Source organism: Talaromyces stipitatus, genomic scaffold (genome assembly GCF_000003125.1).
Source record: "Talaromyces stipitatus ATCC 10500 scf_1105507295549 genomic scaffold, whole genome shotgun sequence".
Taxonomy (NCBI): domain Eukaryota; kingdom Fungi; phylum Ascomycota; class Eurotiomycetes; order Eurotiales; family Trichocomaceae; genus Talaromyces; species Talaromyces stipitatus.
The window spans coordinates 2,174,975-2,192,656 of record NW_002990117.1 but is presented as its reverse complement, the minus strand read 5'-3'; the positions used below and the strand labels follow the sequence as shown (position 1 = coordinate 2,192,656).

At 47.4% G+C, this 17,682-nt stretch overlaps 4 protein-coding genes across 4 annotated transcripts; 2 read left to right on the top strand and 2 right to left on the bottom strand.

Moving 5' to 3' along the window:
* Positions 1-129: 129 nt before the first annotated feature.
* TSTA_016650 (uncharacterized protein) lies at positions 130-2,006 on the top strand (the record flags this gene model as incomplete). The annotated part of the gene is made up of 2 exons (XM_002483777.1): positions 130-1,048; positions 1,104-2,006. Exons 1-2 carry the CDS (start codon positions 164-166, stop codon positions 2,004-2,006), a joined length of 1,788 nt encoding a protein of 595 aa, XP_002483822.1. The 5' UTR covers positions 130-163.
* Positions 2,007-2,192: 186 nt separating this feature from the next.
* TSTA_016640 (WD repeat protein) lies at positions 2,193-6,276 on the bottom strand (the record flags this gene model as incomplete). Its single annotated transcript, XM_002483776.1, has 4 exons — positions 2,193-4,455; positions 4,515-5,468; positions 5,517-5,969; positions 6,053-6,276. The coding sequence occupies 4 exons, from the start codon at positions 6,274-6,276 to the stop codon at positions 2,193-2,195; spliced, it is 3,894 nt and encodes a 1,297-aa protein (XP_002483821.1).
* Positions 6,277-11,594: 5,318 nt separating this feature from the next.
* TSTA_016630 (vacuolar ABC heavy metal transporter (Hmt1), putative) lies at positions 11,595-15,035 on the top strand (the record flags this gene model as incomplete). Its single annotated transcript, XM_002483775.1, has 3 exons — positions 11,595-11,993; positions 12,066-13,195; positions 13,261-15,035. The coding sequence occupies 3 exons, from the start codon at positions 11,595-11,597 to the stop codon at positions 14,498-14,500; spliced, it is 2,769 nt and encodes a 922-aa protein (XP_002483820.1). The 3' UTR covers positions 14,501-15,035.
* Positions 15,036-16,059: 1,024 nt separating this feature from the next.
* TSTA_016620 (short-chain dehydrogenase, putative) lies at positions 16,060-16,962 on the bottom strand (the record flags this gene model as incomplete). The annotated part of the gene is made up of 4 exons (XM_002483774.1): positions 16,060-16,231; positions 16,500-16,578; positions 16,699-16,825; positions 16,873-16,962. The coding sequence occupies 4 exons, from the start codon at positions 16,960-16,962 to the stop codon at positions 16,060-16,062; spliced, it is 468 nt and encodes a 155-aa protein (XP_002483819.1).
* Positions 16,963-17,682: the final 720 nt, after the last annotated feature.

Below are 17,682 nucleotides of genomic sequence, written 5' to 3'. Positions count from 1 at the left end.
AGTGGGTCTATCTGGAAGTCACTGTTTACTTCTGTCACCACGCAGCAAGAGTATCAATAAGAATATCAACTTAAATATTCTTCCCATATCACTGCACCCGGGATTCTTGAATGACTTTAAAACTGCCAGTTATTGTGGAGGGTAAACTTCAAAGCGGAAAGAAATGTCGCCGCAATGGCACAGTCTACCCACGCGAAATATATCCGTGCCACCGTTGCTATACAGATTTATCTACACGTCTCAGTCTTATGACTTCTATCTCACCGATCTCACGCACATATGGCGTGAAAACTTACAACACAAACATATATTGCAAAAGGCCGAAGACACGGAGACGAGTATTGACCCTAGTGAAGATGCAAATCAGTATGACGTGCTCATGCGAAAGATTCAAGATGCCCTTGATGGAGCAAAGAATACTACCGTAGCCGTCACTTCGGGGCGGAGGTCCAACTCGATTACAGTATCAACTAACACAAAGTTGCCTGGAGGACTGAACCCATTGAAATGGTCATTTATGCTGTCGAAAGAACCCCCATCAGCAGTCACGCGATATTTGCTTCTTCCGCTCCTGAAGAATGAAAAGGATCACGAACAGCGGGAACAATCTCTGTTGGAACATATTAGAGAGAAGGATAACGTTCTGTCTAAAATCTTTGACAAGATTGATCCTTCTCAATTGACCTCAATGTTTCCGGGCACTGCAGGTGTTCGGCATACTAAACTGAAAACATCAGACTTGATTAGGCACATCAAGGGAGCCACAAAATTCGAGGAAAAAAAATGGCGAGGTAGTCCGGCTGAGGAAGATGATCTTGGGAGCGGTCTTGCATCTGCATATGGCGGTACTTCTTTGGACAGCACAAATATAAGAGATGTCGCATGGTGGGAAAATCTCGGTAATGGAATTGATTCAGCATCAGAATCGCCAGAGAGATCCCAAACGGCGACTAAAAGGAAAAACAGTCCTCCAAATATTTACGCAGGTGGTGATAAACAGAAGCCTGCAGACGAGGATCTGAGCACCGAAGATGAAGATGAATTTCAGGTACCTTTGCACCAGAGAATGATTATCTCAGGTTTTTACTAATGTCGATATTCAGCGTCAAGAGACCCCGCCCCATCTCAAGCGTAAAAAGGACGAAGAAGACAGAAACCCTGTCAAAAGCAGCGGATCTGATCTCGGAGTTGGTACCACTGAGTCAGATGCGGATGTCAAGTCGGACGATAGGTTAGATAGTAGGACAATACCTGTTCAGAAAGGAAAATCCCCGAAGAAGGTGATGGGCCGTATTGGAGCACCAAAAGCTTTTGCCTTGGGACACTCTCGAAAAGGGGCCGTTGCGGATGAGACAGACTCTGATGATACACCAGATACGCCTAGGTCACGACATAGAATTCCGACTCCGCGAGAAGATCATGAGATGTATGACGGGACTGAATCAGATTCCCAACCTGAACGTGTTCAAACACCAAGCCCGCCTAAAACCATGAAAGATCGTCCTACTGAGAATGCTCCCAAGAAGAAAGGAGTTTTAAGTAAAATAGGCGGCAAAAAACCAGAACCCAAGAGGGCACCATCTCCAGAACCACCTGACAAAGTTGACCTCGAAAGAACTCCTTCCGATAAAGATGACGATTTGCAACAACGCCATCTTCGTTCCCAGCGTCAATCAACTCCTAAAAAGGGTAAAAAGCTAGGTCTCATTGGTGGCAAAAAGAAACCACAAGCCACCACGCGAACAACATCACCCAAACATGAAGAGACGGATGACGATCTTGACTCTGGTCCCAATAAGTCGAGGAAGACACAAATGTTGCCATCAGGAACACCATCACCACATCGATCCGTCTTTAAATCACCGTCGCCTGTAAGTTGCATGAAGAAGCCAGAGCCGGAACCCGAGCTATCTGCAGAACAGAAAGCAGATAAGAAACGAGAAGAGTTAAAGAGGCAGCTAGATGCGAAGAGTAAAGCTCCGACGAAGAAGAAGCGAAAGTTTTGATTGTCGATAGCTTCATTTTGTGAGAATGTAGACGGATGCATCGGAGAATTACTTTTTGGGATCTATTGAAGATGACTTCGATACGAGTCATAATATTTCACTCAGAACATTGTATATAATACAGGGTATATCAATAAATACAAAACACGGCCCAAATCCAAAAGTTAATGCATTTTAAAGCATGATTTAACCCGAAAAAGGATCCGACGTAGACTCCTTGTCACGCATCAGAGGATCAATATCCTTATGCAACAAACCTTCTTCAATAGGAGTTACCAGTCTAACTTTCTTCGAAGATCCTATTGTTCCACCACCGGACGACGTGTTAAGCGCAGCACTACCGCCACTACTCACGGCGCCTCCCAGCGACATCTCCCCGGATGATCCCTGTGCTGCTGTAGCCGAAGATAACATGCCGCGAACTTTCTCAACTGCTCTGCTTTCGCCGGTTACCCAAGAGTCACGCTTGGCAGTGTTGGAAGTAATCCGGCGTCCGAATGCTACCGTTTGCATGACTTCACGGTGCTCTCGACGTCGTGGTCCGGGTCCACAGTCGTGCACGCAGCCAGGGGTTGGGCAACCGCCCTCACTCGCTTCAAGGTCGCTGAGCCATTTCTTCATGCAGGCTAGGTGCCCGCCATGTCCACAGCCTTGACACCATGACCATAAGCTAGAGCCTGGAATTCGGTGAGAGTTGCGGGACTGTTGACCAAAATATTCTATCTCCAGGCCCGAGATCGGTTCAGTCTGATCGGATTGAAGTGAATTTTGGGAGAGGACCTCCGAGTCTTCGGCATCACCTCCATCAGACTCGCCTATCGTCCATTCAAGAGGCGGCTCCACGTTGAGGCAAATAGGACAGGGAGGTTGTGGGGTTCGACATTTATGACATCGACGGTTATCTTTGACGGGATTCTCGTAAGGCTTTCTGCAAGTGTAGCAATAGACATTGATGTATGTATCTGTCTGAGAGTACTCGTATACCGCCGGGTATATTGGTACACAGAAATTTCGGAGTTCTGCAGCTTCCACGTACATCGAATGTCGAATAAGCTGTTCATTATATGCTTTGAAGACTTGTTCACATTCGTGGTACGGTAATATTGTTTCGCAGTCATAGAAGAGCGAATGCACCATCCGAAGGAGATGAGCCGCCATCTGGGTATCAACAGGGCCTGTACTATAATAATGTCGTACTGCCTCTCTAAGAATGACTTGTGCGCCCCAAGGCTTATTTGCTGAGATTTCAGGAGAAAGGGGTAACCGAAAATCTTCGTTTTGTTTTGCAGTAGTATCACTGGTTTTCTCTTGTCGTTGGTCCTTTTCAGTTTTGTCTGACTCCGCTACGATTGGAGCAGGACTAGACGGACGCTGAAGATGAATGTGGGACTCGTCGGGATACGAATTATCGGAAACGATTCTGTCTTGATAGGATCCATAATCAGGGACGCTAGCAGCTTTAGAGGACGCAGGTTCATCCTCTTCGATAATAGCATCCTCTTCGGTCTCCCAGCCAACGCTACCCCGCCTTGAGGAAGCAAGTGCACTTGTTCGAGGAGATAACGAGATGTCCACCGATTTTGTACGTTGCGAGCTATCCGTAGAAGCTGAGAACATTGGGAAACTTTCAGTAGAGTCGTGCCGAAAATAAGTCCCAGGACGTGTCGGACGACTTGCTTCACTAGCAAGAGATTCCAGGTTCAAAACCTTCTTTGGTGGGGCTTTGTAGTCACGTAAAAGAGCTTTTCGACTCTCAACGTTTTGCTCATAATCGTCTTCGGATCCTTCCTTCGCTGCTGCATCACTAGACCGGTGACGATGCCAATCGACGCGACCAGCTATAGCTCGAGGCGCAGTCCTCTGGTCGTCCTTGGAGTTATCAACCTGACCTTCTCGCACTTGCTCTGAGTTGAAACTACCTGAGTAAAAGGGCATAAATTCACTTGATTCTGATTCGTGACGCTGCATCCGCGGTGTACTTGTCTCGTTCTGGTTTTTAGTACTGTAACGCGAGCTCATGACGGAAGGCGGTAAAGGTTGCAAATCTATGAGATCGTCTGTCACGGACTCTCCATGACTTACCGAGGGAAAAATGACGCCAGAAGGAGAATCCGGAAGTGGCTGCGCAAGAGGAGTAGTCACGTTTGAGGAGCTCTCAATTTCCGGCGCCCCGCGTCGGTGAGCTTCTGTTTCCATGACTCCTTTAAAGAGGTGAGACTTAACCTTGGCTGACTTGGGTCCGTCAGGCAGGCGAGTTCGGTCGCTGAAATGTGCATGCGGAGACCTATGGACCTGGTTTGTTTTCTCTTTGGGCTTTCGCTTTCTCTCTTCCGCTCGATGTTCGATTTCCTGGAGCACGGTGTACTTTACAATACTCCAAGTTTGAGCAAGCTTGTGCTGGCCTGCCATCTCGGCTTGCGTCGCATTCCAGTCCAGGTCCGTCAAACCGCTTGTACTTGATTTCTGGGACGTAAACTGACTTCTTTATCTTTCATCAATACCGCATACTGCTCAGCTAAGTAGCGGAAAACCATCTCATCGGATGCAACACCCTCGATTCGTCCAACAATACCCACCTGATTGGGTGTCGGAAGCTCGCCTGATAACGAGTCTCCAAGAGGTATGACCGTAATTTTGTCTACCGGATCTGGAGGGGTATTCCCCAGCGACTTTGAAATACCCAAGGCCATTCCTCGTTGTTGTTTTGGCTGCGTTGTTGCAATATCATCTAGGGCGCTGCTATCTGCAAAACTCCGATGTCTCTCGAAAACCCGCTCCTTCTCATCACCAAGTCCGAAAAACTCAGGATTCCTGGTAGCCAAGGGCCGGCGTCGAGGCCGTTTCTGCACAGTTGCAACAACTTCGCCAGTCGGACTCCAGGCCACGGCACACATTGGCCGACGACTAACGACTTCGGGAACATACCGAATGTCCGTCTGAGTAAACGCTCCTGCTTCGCCAACAGTCCAAAGTAAATCGTTTGACTTCCAAAGCATGTCGGCAGGAGGTGTTTCGTAGCGATCGATTTCTCGATAGGGTATGTGTGGACGGCGGAGATCCCAGAGATGTATGCGGGGGTCTTCTTTATCATACGACGTAACCACTTGCGTTGATTGCCAATTTCTGTCATCAGAAAATTCCGAGACCCGACTGGCTGGTCGCCATCTCACGTTCACCACCGGTTGAGGAGCACGAAACTGAAAAGTCGGTTTCTGTCTGCGCTCCGCTGAGGAAGAAAAATCCCAAACTTTAACCTGTTTATCTGTGCCCGCACTCACGAGATGTTTCCCGTCGGGATGCCAGTCGACAGCATAACATGGTTTCTCATGGGCTGTGATCTTCAGCTGTGGGGCCTTGGTATGTCGATAGTCCCAACACTGGATTGCTCCGCTATCCGTCGCCGTCGCGAAGACGGTGCCATCGCCTGTCGACCATCGAATATCGCGTACTGCATCGCTATTACTACTATAGCGAGATATACTCTGAATAGTAGCTGCAGGAGAAGCTGACCTTAAGTCCCACATACGAATTGTACTGTCCTGACTCCCCGATAAAAGCCAGGCGGGCCGATGTGGATTGAATGCTAATTTGTGGACCTGACGATTATGGCCATTTAGCCTTGAGAGTTCCAGCCCTGCTCGCTGCAGGTCGTATGTAATGATGCGACCGTTAGCTGCAGCGGTCGCAATAACTGTATCAAACTCTCCATGAGACCATTTCACATCCTTGATAGCCAATTGATCCTTGAATTTCGAGGCCAGACCGGTCAGAGCTTGTTTCTTAGACGAAGCCTTGATAATCGCATCGCGGAGGTTAAATTCTTCAGAGGAGCCGTCTTGAGACACGCGAATCGTCTTGAAAATTTCTCGGCCAGCGATGACGGCATGCGTTTTCTGCGGGGAAATGTCCAGCGACGCTATTGATAGGCCGGTGCGATGGGTGACAGTCTGAGAGGATCCAGGTCTTACTTTCCAGTCAGCTACACTGCTTTCCAATGACATCTTGGGGCCGGAGGTTCAGGACTGTTATCGGTAAGGCATGCTTACAAGGATTTTGATCTTGTCAATCTCACATGATGATCTTCGTCGGGTACGCGATTAGAGACATCTGATGGGCTCGGGGAACGTGATCCGGTAAAGAATGGTTGAGTTAGTCTTGCCAGAGCACTGGTTGCTCGATTCTGGTAGACCTTGTGCGCCTGACCCTGCGATGATGGCGGGGGTGGCCGTGGCGATTGAGGGGTTCCTGAATCATTTGGTGGATCAGCCATTGTGATCTCTCATGGCGGCTGTGCAGGGCTCGATTTAGAATGGCCGGTCCATTAGGAAGGGAGGGACACAGAGGCAAGATGTGGTCACGCGACAGGGCCTAGAGCGAGAGGCGGCATGAGCAGGTCATGGACTGATGGATAGACGATGGAGTGGGAACTTGGAAGCTTTCCCAAGGCTGCGGTTAATCGATTCGAAGAGCTCGGACTGTGGAGGTGGATCCTCAGGCAGCCAGACAGGCAATCAGCGGCCGCGCAGCCGCCCCACTTTGTCAACTACGCGTCCAGAGTCAGACACCTCACTTTGACTTGACTGAGGATTTCTTCGACAAGTTGAGTGTTACTTGCCCCAGATCAGGCCGTATACCCTCACATGACAATCCAAATTTGTAGCCTTCATGCGTCTGATATCTATCAATTACCGGTCCAGCCAGGTCAACGGATTCTCGATTACATGAGGTATGTCTCAGACTGAGCTGTGCCCGGAACTATGGGAACTCTATCGACTCATCTTTTGATTTGCCTTGGTATACTACACTACCATTACAGCATCCGATACTTAGAAGTGATGAACATCAACTTATTCTTCCGGGATATCTCAACATTCGTAATGTCGGCCGTCTACGGTTATAGGGAAGAGAATATCTCGGAATCCGCCATGTGTCAGTTACGAGCTGTCTGGATATTTTCGAACTGTGCGACTATGCCAAGGTACTAAGTGGTGTCTTCCCCTTCATGTGACTGATTGATTTTGACAGTCAGGGATATGTTTTATGGTATGTACAGGGGATCGGATACGAAGCTTGGAAATTAATACCATCTCACAGACATGGAGCATCAATATGTGCATTACCGTCCGCATATACATCTGCTTCGAGCAGATATCTTATGCCTAAGCGTCATGTTAGATCTATCGTATCAGATCAATCTTGTGCATTTCATTTCTCTTTATAGGCAGAGTTTCCTTTGCATTTGTCCTGCTCTGCTTGAAAGGCTCGATGACGAATATGTATGCTGACTTGCAAGGGGTTACAATTCGGATATATAACCAACAGCAGAAATCGCTCATATGAGAATCAACTGACCTCCGGCACGATCAGATCTGATCGAAATACGAGATGTCAGACTTGTGCCTGTGAAGGGAGAGACTCGGTAACAGCATGGATGCCTGACACAAGGCAATTCAGCCGATGACAGACAACTACCGACAAGATCTTAGATTAGTAACGAGTAAATTTTGATTCGGTAATCATAGAAAAATGTATTTCAGCATCGGGATCTGATATGTCGCCCTGTGATCAGTGGTCGCTGTGCAATGACCTCATCTACTAACCCTAATTTTCTCTTTTTCCCACAGGGCTTTCGTCTTACATCTTTTGAACAATATGACCGTTTGTACTCTGTACCTAGAAATTTGGATCCCTGTATTGCATGAAGGGTGCATACTCTGGCGTAAATCATTCCCCCTGCGAAGCCGAGTCTAGAACTTACAATAACTCATACAAGCACTACGTTGTTAGTCGTGGATTAAACAACAACACATTGTGGGATTTCTGAGCAAGGGAAAATCCCCTGCAAATCTTACCGTGTTTGATACGTACGTCTAACTAGGAGGTATGTACTCAATCCAACCCCGATAACCGGCTGCATTGCTTGAAAGCTGCAGATAACCTGCATACCCCCGTAGTGTTGAGTGCCTCCATCAAGTCCGAAATAGGTAGGTAAGCATACCCAGCTATTCTGAATTCTGTTCACCGTTTCTTCGATCACTCGCTGTACTTCGGGATAAAAGCCGAATATGCCGATAACGACAGATGTTCTTGACTACGGACGTGACTGAAATGTGAAGGAAGAGGATAGTGTGCAGTATTAGTTGACTTTATTTATGCCCCAGATACTTTTTTAATCCTTATCCCGTGTTGATCGAGTAGATTAAAGAAAATGAAGCGGTGTGTGAAACGGCTTGCAGACAAACACCAATCAAGTATTTAGTCTTGGCCGGTTAAGTCATAAAGTTCTGGATCTATCCTTCTTTATTCGTGCTATATGGCAGTCCCGACAACCAAATATGTTGTGCGTTTAATCAACAGGATCCTTGTATTACTGTCTCTTTTCATGGTCGGGGATATTTTTCCGTCAATGGCCCGGGAATTGTGATACAGGTACAGACAACCCATCCAGGATCATACCTGATACGCCCTGATCAATATCTTAGTTATGCCTACCTGATTCAAATCACTTGAAATCTATTTATTTGAGAATACATATGGAGAAGCTAAGCTTCTAGGGTCGACAGCCTTAACACACCGCTCCCCATATTCCACTCAAGACAACTCAATCAATCGAAAGAAATAATCCCATTGTCATCATCCACTCAATCTATCTGACTTTCCGTCTCTTTGCTTTTTTGGTCATCCATCTCACCGCATCGCATACATGCAGGATGACATTCCCAAGGGAACAGAATACCGGAATGCCCCGTCCAATCTGTTCGACTTCCTCGGGTGACTATGTAGAGCCATGTGGACCGGTAATCAACTTGCTACTTACACATGTGGTACTTGGCTCCGGTAACTTAGTAGAAGTGTAGATATTTCACATTTAGGTACTTTACTTCGTAGATACGTAGTGTCTGCGAATTTCAAACTGGGCCAAGGCGCGGCCGATAAGAGCCCCGGGGCAATAGCGTGGAACTCCGGCAGCTTGGGATGATGCTAGGTTTCGGGACGTTCCGCAATCTACTCCCCTAAAGCGCGCGGTGTAACGACGCGGAATTGGAATCGCCTTGGAAAAAAAAGCTCTTATTTTAACTTTCTGTTTCGAGAAAAGAGGCAAAAGCAAGGAAATTCCTATCTTTGATCTGGAGATGATCAGATTCTAGAAGGATTCTAACGTCATTTGGACAAAATTAACGACGACTTGTATCTTCCAATTGCCTATTCAGGCTGTAGTATGTAATTGTGCCTCTTCGCTTATGAGCATTGACAGAGCCGAAAATGATGAGGTTGTTGAAATTTTGAATTGACTGCGTTGGCGATGAATGATCGACTAATAGCCATGGACGGAGCACCGGAGGCCAGGACTGTGTCTGGGTCTCACAGTCACCACTAAGACAGGGTACGATAATAATGTGATCAATTAAGCATTATGGCCTGAATTTGCATGTATGCCATATCCGAGTATGGTCAGTGCGACTTCAAGTACTACGAAATGAAGCGTAACGTGTGCCCTGTTGATCGAGCTCGAAAGCCTAGACTCTGTGATGTGAAGTCATGCCGAGTCAAACTTGAGTGTATCCGACATGACACATGCTGGTACCGCGTAGTTACAATATGATACAACATGAGTAAACATTCTACAACGATACGTACCAGGATGGATTCATTGCCCCCGGCCCTCCACCGCAATCTCGTCTCGGAATAAAGAGGAAGCTCGGCTCATGTCGATGTGCAGAGCGTCCACGTAGCACATAAACCTTTGGCATCTTTGAGATTTGCACAGGATGGGAACGGGGTGAACCACTCCGTGTATGAATTGTAAAGGACAGCTCATACGCTTGAAGATAGTTCGAATACGTATCTCGTATGACTTTAACATGACTAGTATGATTGCAGTAAGGAGAGAGGGAAAAAATCTTAGTACCACTACCGTCTAGTGCATATATATATCTGCGTGCGATAGCCAGCGCTCGCGTGTCCTTCCGAGTAGCGTTTGATTTTTCTCTGTCATGCCGCCTTTTAGATCATCATTGCGATATCCTTGGCTGGTGAGAAGAGAAGTTATTTCTCACTCTCTTCCTTTTTCTGATATCTGTCGTTCCTGTGAATGGACGCAAAACTGTGCGTCCAGTCCGTTTCGCCCACGAGATAGAAATAGCCTCGTGTGAGTGTGAAAGTCATTGAGAGTCGTGCTGTTGTCAGATCAAGATTCCCAGTAGAAAATTGATTCAGTGTGTGGACTAGGTGACTTCTCACTCCCACACCCAGAATCCACATTCTTCAGTGTTCACGGGACTTGCCTAAATCGGCACTCAGGTGAGGAGTACCCCAGGGTTTTGAACGTGTCTTTGCCAATCTGACGCGTGTATAGTGCTCTAAATAAGAGGCGAAGTAGAGCCAGGATCGGAGCATCTGGTGTGTGCGCTCCGGGCTCTGAAGTACGTACAGTGTCCAGAAAATCACAGTCTTTGTCTTGCTTCTTATTGGGGGGATCTAGACCTGGACTTTTGTGCTGAACCCTCCCTAAAGACTCGGCCAGGCCACCGAACAGCCCGCCAATCATTGTTTCCCGAGCCGACTTCGACGAACAGCGACCGAGTCAGTTGTGTGGAGACTAGCTAGATCAGCGCGACTCACATAGATTGAATGAATGAAGGTTGAATGAACCAGACTCGATCGACGAGGTGAAGCGATAGGAGAAGAGAAAGAGCAGAGGGAAGTTGTGGAATTGTCGTTGGAGAAAGTCGGTTGACCCCGTCCCGCACCCTCCCAAACTTTTGCCTCCCGTAAGTTGTTCCTTCCGTCTGGACCAAGCATCGTCACCTGCCTCTTTTCTCTCCTCTCAACTTCTTTTTCTCTCCATCTCCAACCTCTCTCTCCCTCTGTGTGTGTGTGGCCGCAGGAACAAATATTTGCTGCTCTTTACCCCCCAACTCCTATCAAGTACTCAAGTATCCGGTACTTGCTGTCTAGGTACTTCTGCTCCGGGGTTAGCAGCATCTATTTCATTCCATTGTCCTACTCCTTTCACGATTGGCCTTACGGTCGCCTTTGGTCGTGCGTCTCCGTCAATTGCATCCCATTCTTCTCATTTTATGCTTCCATATCTTTACCGTTATTATCTCCTATCTTTCTTCGAATTTTTCGCCCGTCCTAGTTTCTGCATCTGCATCTCCCGTTCGTTTATTGGTGGCCGTCTGTTGTCTAATCAAGCTGGTGCTCTTTTTTTACGCTGCATCTAGGCCCGCTTCTAAAGCTACCCCCCGGTCCACGCCACGTTCGAGCTCTCGTTACATGAAATTAATATACATTGGGTTCTCTTAATTGATTCTCGCATCATCTGGGGGTACAAGGTACAAGTTGCTACCAAGGATCTTTGCTCGGCTTATTCTGTTTCCTTCATTCGGAAAAGCCATCTGCTGAGCCGCCCGAGTTTATAAGTTCTTTTTCACCGCGTCCATTACACAGTCCTTTTACTGTCGCTACCGAGTGTGACCTAAAGTCTGGGTTTCTTTAGTGTGTGGTTGAGTGACATGGAACTGCGCTGAACGTTGTGCTACGACTATTACCTGCACGGGATAGGATAGACAATCCGCAAAAGCAATGGCCGTGCCCAGTTCGGTGGCATGGTCCGACATGGCAGTCCCCTCGGACATTTTGGAAACGGCTCATAGTCTCCTGCAGTATCTGAGGGTGATTTCACCAATTGCTCTCTTGTTGGCCTTTGTGGTCGCCTTCATTATTAGTTCAATATTATCTGCCAGGCAGTTAACACCAACCACCACACCAGCATGTGGTCCCGGAGGACGTCCGCTACCCAAGCGGACACGGAGTACGATGGCTGTAATGAGAAACAACCAGAACGTCTCTCCTCGATTTCGAGTCGTCTTCCAATGGCTCTCGACAGCTGTTTTGCTGACCTTTATTGTTGATGCTGCGGTTAACGTCACTCATGCTATACTTGACCGCTCCGAACACTGGTGGCGAGGCCAGGCAACGGTGGTAAGTTGTTCACATCGTGTCTATATATGCGTTGCCTTTATCAGCTAAACTTCATCTTCGTAACTCATGTAGATCTACATCGTTGGCTGTTTCTTTGTACATGCCTTGGTTTTGATCTCTCTAGTTGATGCAAAGCCATCACCCCAAGGGACCCAATTCGCTACATGGTTGTTGGCCATTCCTCTCGATGCCATGATATGGGCAGCTTCTTTAATCATATACACCAATCCGCACCGCGAGCCAATCGTAGGAGATCCCCGAGGTGGTCCTTGGAGAAACGGCATGACTGGATGGGAAGGTATTGAGGTCGCGTCGAATGGAATCCGCGTCGTCACGCTCTTGGCACTCGCTTTCCTCTACATTATGTCGACAAGTCAGAGCTCACATGGTCGCAAGGCTGATTCACGCTTGGCCGGCGATGTTGCCGAGACCAGGGGTCTGCTGAGCGAGGGAGCTGCAGGTACTAACGGATCTGCATATGGTGCGACACATACCAATGGGCATGCATCACCACCACAAAAGCCGGTCGATCCGTGGGTGCGACCGTCAACCGTGCCCTCGACTAGCTGGTGGGAGTATCTTAGTGGATATTCCCTTTTCTTCCCCTATCTCTGGCCGTCCAAGTCTCGCAGACTCCAATTTATAGTTGTCATCTGTTTTGGTCTTATTTTGCTGCAACGAGTCGTCAATGTGTTGGTACCTCGCCAAGTTGGCATTATCACGGATATTTTGGCAGCTGAGGAAGGTGAAGCAATGTCAATACCGTGGTTCCAGATCTTTCTGTACATCTTTTACCGCTGGTTGCAAGGCAACCAGGGCCTCATCGGATCTTTGCGGTCTAGTTTGTGGATACCGGTTAGTCAGTATTCCTATATGGAACTGTCGACAGCCGCATTCGAGCACGTACATAGCTTGAGCTTGGATTTTCACTTGGGTAAAAAGACTGGAGAGGTCCTATCGGCCTTGAGCAAGGGAAATTCGATCAATACTTTTCTTGAACAGGTCACTTTCCAGGTTGTGCCTATGTTAATCGATCTCGGTGTTGCAATTGGCTATTTCCTTGTGATCTTCGATCCGTACTACGCCCTAGTGGTGGCTATCGTCACATTTTGCTACCTTTATGTGACTGTTCGCATGGCTCAATGGCGTGCTGAGATTAGGCGCCAGATGGTGAATGCGTCTCGTCAGGAGGATGCTGTTAAGTGAGTGCATAACGAGCTCGGCTGTCCCTTCGTTGCCCATTATCTAACATAATCCACCTTGGCAGGAACGATTCCATGGTATCTTATGAGACAGTCAAATATTTCAATGCGGAATCCTATGAATTCGAGCGGTACCGAGGCGCTGTCCGCGATTTCCAGAAGGCCGAGTACCACGTGCTCTTCTCGCTGACCTTGATGAATACCAGTCAAAACACCGTCTTCATGCTGGGTCTGTTAGTGACGTGTTTCATTGCGGCCTACCAGGTGTCTACAGGGGAACGCAAAGTTGGCGATTTTGTGACTTTATTGGTCTACATGACTCAATTACAAGGGCCTTTGAACTTCTTTGGGACTTTTTACAGATCCATTCAGTCGGCGTTGATCAACTCAGAGCGCATGTTGGAACTTTTTAGAGAACAGCCAACGGTCCGCGACGCTCCCAACGCGAAGCCACTGACTCATTGCAATGGCGAAATAGTTTTTGACAACGTCCATTTTGCGTACGACAACCGCAAGCCGGCCCTGAATGGACTGACATTTGAATGTCGCCCAGGCACAACTACTGCTTTGGTTGGAGAATCTGGCGGCGGTAAATCCACAGTGTTCCGTCTGCTCTTCCGGTTTTACGATGCTGAAATGGGTACCATTCGCGTGGACGGCCAAAATGTTCGGGATTTGACTATCGACTCATTGCGTCGCCACATTGGTGTTGTACCCCAAGACACCGTCTTATTCAATGAGACCTTGATGTACAATTTGAAGTACGCATGCCCGGACGCGACTGATGAGCAGGTCTATGAAGCCTGTCGCGCAGCTAGCATCCACGAGAAGATCCTTGGATTCCCCGACGGGTACCAGACCAAGGTAGGAGAGCGCGGTCTCCGATTAAGTGGTGGAGAGAAGCAGCGTGTGGCTATTGCTCGTACAATATTGAAGAATCCCCGCATAATCCTTCTGGATGAAGCAACCGCTGCGCTTGATACGGAAACCGAGGAGCAAATTCAAGATGCCTTGGCCACCTTATCAAAAGGGCGTACTATGCTTGTTATAGCCCATCGACTTAGCACCATCACGGATGCCGACCAGATCTTGCTTCTGAACGATGGACAAGTTACTGAACGTGGTACTCACGATGAACTCCGAGATTTGAATGGCCGCTATGCCAGCTTATGGCGCAAACAGATACGTGCGCAAAGGGCTGCAGAGCTCCGTGGTGCAAAGACGTCTGATGATAGCTCTAGTCAATCAGAGGAGGAAAGAAGTGCTGAACCTGGCCGAGAGCCATCTGCTCGACGTTCAAGTTGAGCCTCTGACGGCCACAATCCTCATCATTGATCTTATACAATATGGCTGGTTGGCAATTTTTCGCCGTCTTCAACTCAGCATGGATGCTTTTTTTCTTGCTTACTTTCCCACTTGTTCTTCCCTCTTAATACCTTTGATACCTTTTCTGCTATGCTTTGTTCTTACGACCTCACCTTCGCATAATGAGCCGTAGTATGGTCTTGACTACTTACATGGATTATACCAAATTTGACCATATGATGCCTGACTTTCCGAGTGTATACGTGTTTCTCATACCCTGTTACCCATGTTGATCCCCTCGAACGTCCCTTGTCACGAATTGCATTAATAGTTGGCGTGGTGTCTATGACTATCGCGTCATATCACTCTGGAAAAAGTATATTCTTGGGTTGTAAATAGATTTCATATCATTTTGTCACTTGGTATCAGCAATGAATACAGTGTCAACTCAATAATCGGATTTTTTATTGCTCGTCTCCTAGGATTCGGTATTATCAATTGCTATATTCCTTCCCCGAATCGCTAGCGGTTCAAGCACAGAAATTCATCTGATCCATCCAACATTCGATAATATAAATCTTCTGAATTGCTGATATTTTGAAGGATATGGATTTTTCTTTTCTAGAAAAAGGAAGTGGCCATGAGCATAGAGCTTCAGCCGGATCTCGTTGAACGACGTTGGCTACAGAATAGGTTGGCGTAGCGTAAATTCCGTGGTGAGTCGTTCCGATTATGCTACATGGGCATTCGTGTCACTAATATGGACCTGCAGAAAAGAAGAGACGAGAACCAGAAAATAGCCTCGTAAGCACTACTCGGCGCCTCAATAAATCCTCTCAAGCCCAATCCGTGCCACAGGCAGTTACATCCAGTGGTACTACGCCAGTACCGTCTAAAGCAGAGGGCTTGTTCAATGGCGATGAGATAGGGTTTCCGGAGATGAGCTTCAATCTCAACACAGTTGACCAACTAATGAATCAAGAGAGCACCGACATTGCGTTCGGGTCAGGGCACATAGCGGGATTTCGGCAAAATTTTGCCCCTTTTGACCTAGACAAGGAACCGAACATCTTGGGATGCGGCGTCGTGGAATACACTTTCAGGTACTTTAGCGCACAACCACGATGGCACACAGGAGTCAGATGGAAACCAAACTAAGAGCTCATCATTGCAGCGTATAACCTCGGACTCTGACCTGGTACCTTCAAACCCCGGTCATGATTTACGCCCATCTCTTTACAAGGACGACTCCCTGGTAGGCGTAATCACGATCTCAAAAGAAAAGGACTGAATTGGTGCTTTCCCCATAGCCGCTCAAAGAGGCCACGAGCAGATCCTGCGAATGCTTCTGCAACGCGGAAATATGGACGTCAATGAGCAAGACAGCGATGCTTGATATTGACACCTACGACAAAACAGGGCGGACGCCGCTGCATATGGCTTTTGTCAAGGATTTTGAGCCAGCTATGCTTTTGCTTATACAATTAAAGGCTGATATTAATGCAAAGGCTCATAAATGTCCATTTCAGAATCCTGGATAATGTCGAACAGTGATCCAACTACCGCGGCTCCTCATTTCCAGTAGGCTTGAACAACTTTCCACTGTACGTCTCCCGAGTAGATGTATCGATGATTTTGACTATACCTGTAGTGCTATCTTGGACTTTTACTACGGCTTTTTCAACGCCGACCGCATGAGCGCCTCGGTTACCCATTTTCGTCTGCACCCAGCTGTTTGAGGAGTAGCTCGAATTAGATATGGACTCTGATGTCAATGGAGAAAAGGCCGGACTCACTCGGATCGACTGGAAATGCGGTCAACCAAGTGTCTTTAGCCGAGATTGCTCTGATGTACCAATGCTGGACTAATTTGGTAGGGGCATATGCCGCATTTTTCATGGGGAGGAAATTGCTGTCACATATTGAGTGCAGTGACGAAATTCTCTGGCTTTTGATCAGACTCACTATCGACGGAATTAGCGATCAATGCGTCTCATACTTGATATGGCATGTTTGGAGCCTACTGTTAAGAAAGCAGCGCTTGATCCAATAGTCACCCATTTTGGATCCTTGGCCTCCTTGAGAAAAGGTCGAAAAGCTTAGTAAAGCCGAATGAAACCGTAGATGTTAACATCTACATGTCTCTGAATATCTTCAACCTTGACCTCGATGACCTTGGGGCCATAAAAGGGAAATACTATCATTGGCAATAAGGATATCGATATGCCCGATGCCCTCGACAGTCTGTAACCCCTTTACAGCATCGGCCGAGTCTGTTGGAGAAGTCGAATCAATCTCAATGACATGCAAAGTGGTTCCTTCTGCCTTGGACAAGTCGAACAGAGATTTGGATCACGGCTTGCAGCGATTACGGTGTGATTTGGTTTCTCGAGATATATTTCGAGAATACCTTTGCCGATGCCACGGTTGGCACCAGTGATGAGGACAGCAGTGGGAGCCATTATTTTCAAATATCTAATTGAAAAATGTGAGATTGAATGAGATTTCATGATTTATTGAGCTGGGAGAGAGATATTCCCCAGGGTTTTTATAGCCATGTCCTCTTGACAAGCAGTACTCATTTCACCTATCATGATTACTTTGCCAATACTGCAATGTAACGGCTGACGATGTACCATATAATGGATACTGCTTCCTACAGCAAAGCGCAATGGGAATCGTCAATTGCTATGAGGTGAAGATGTATGGTCAGCTTACGCTTCATAAAGCGGCGGGAGACCATGTCGAAAATAGTTTAGCGTCATCACAATCATCTCTAGACTCTAGACTCTCGCGCTCGCCGTCCAAAACACCTTTATCAATCATGTTTTACAAAAGGGCATATCTTGTTTTTTTGCCACTAAACCCGAGAGCTTCTTCGTATCTACATCACTGCAAATAATCGATCATTATCGATGTGGAGCGTGCACATTTGAGCTAGGCATAAGCGGAGTCTATCCCTGGAGATAGGAGGACTCGCTCGCCGAATGGATGCCGCCAATCAAAAGCCGACGTGCCGACTGTGGATTTGCCATGGGATATCAGAACAATGTGATGGCTTTCAAAAGCAAGAAGCAAGTGCTAATGTGCATTTACCTAAGCTTTTCTGTTTTTTCACATTGCCTTGCTTTGATCTCATTGTGCTCGTTTAGTCCAGTCGCCAGCCAGGCGGCTTTCAGATC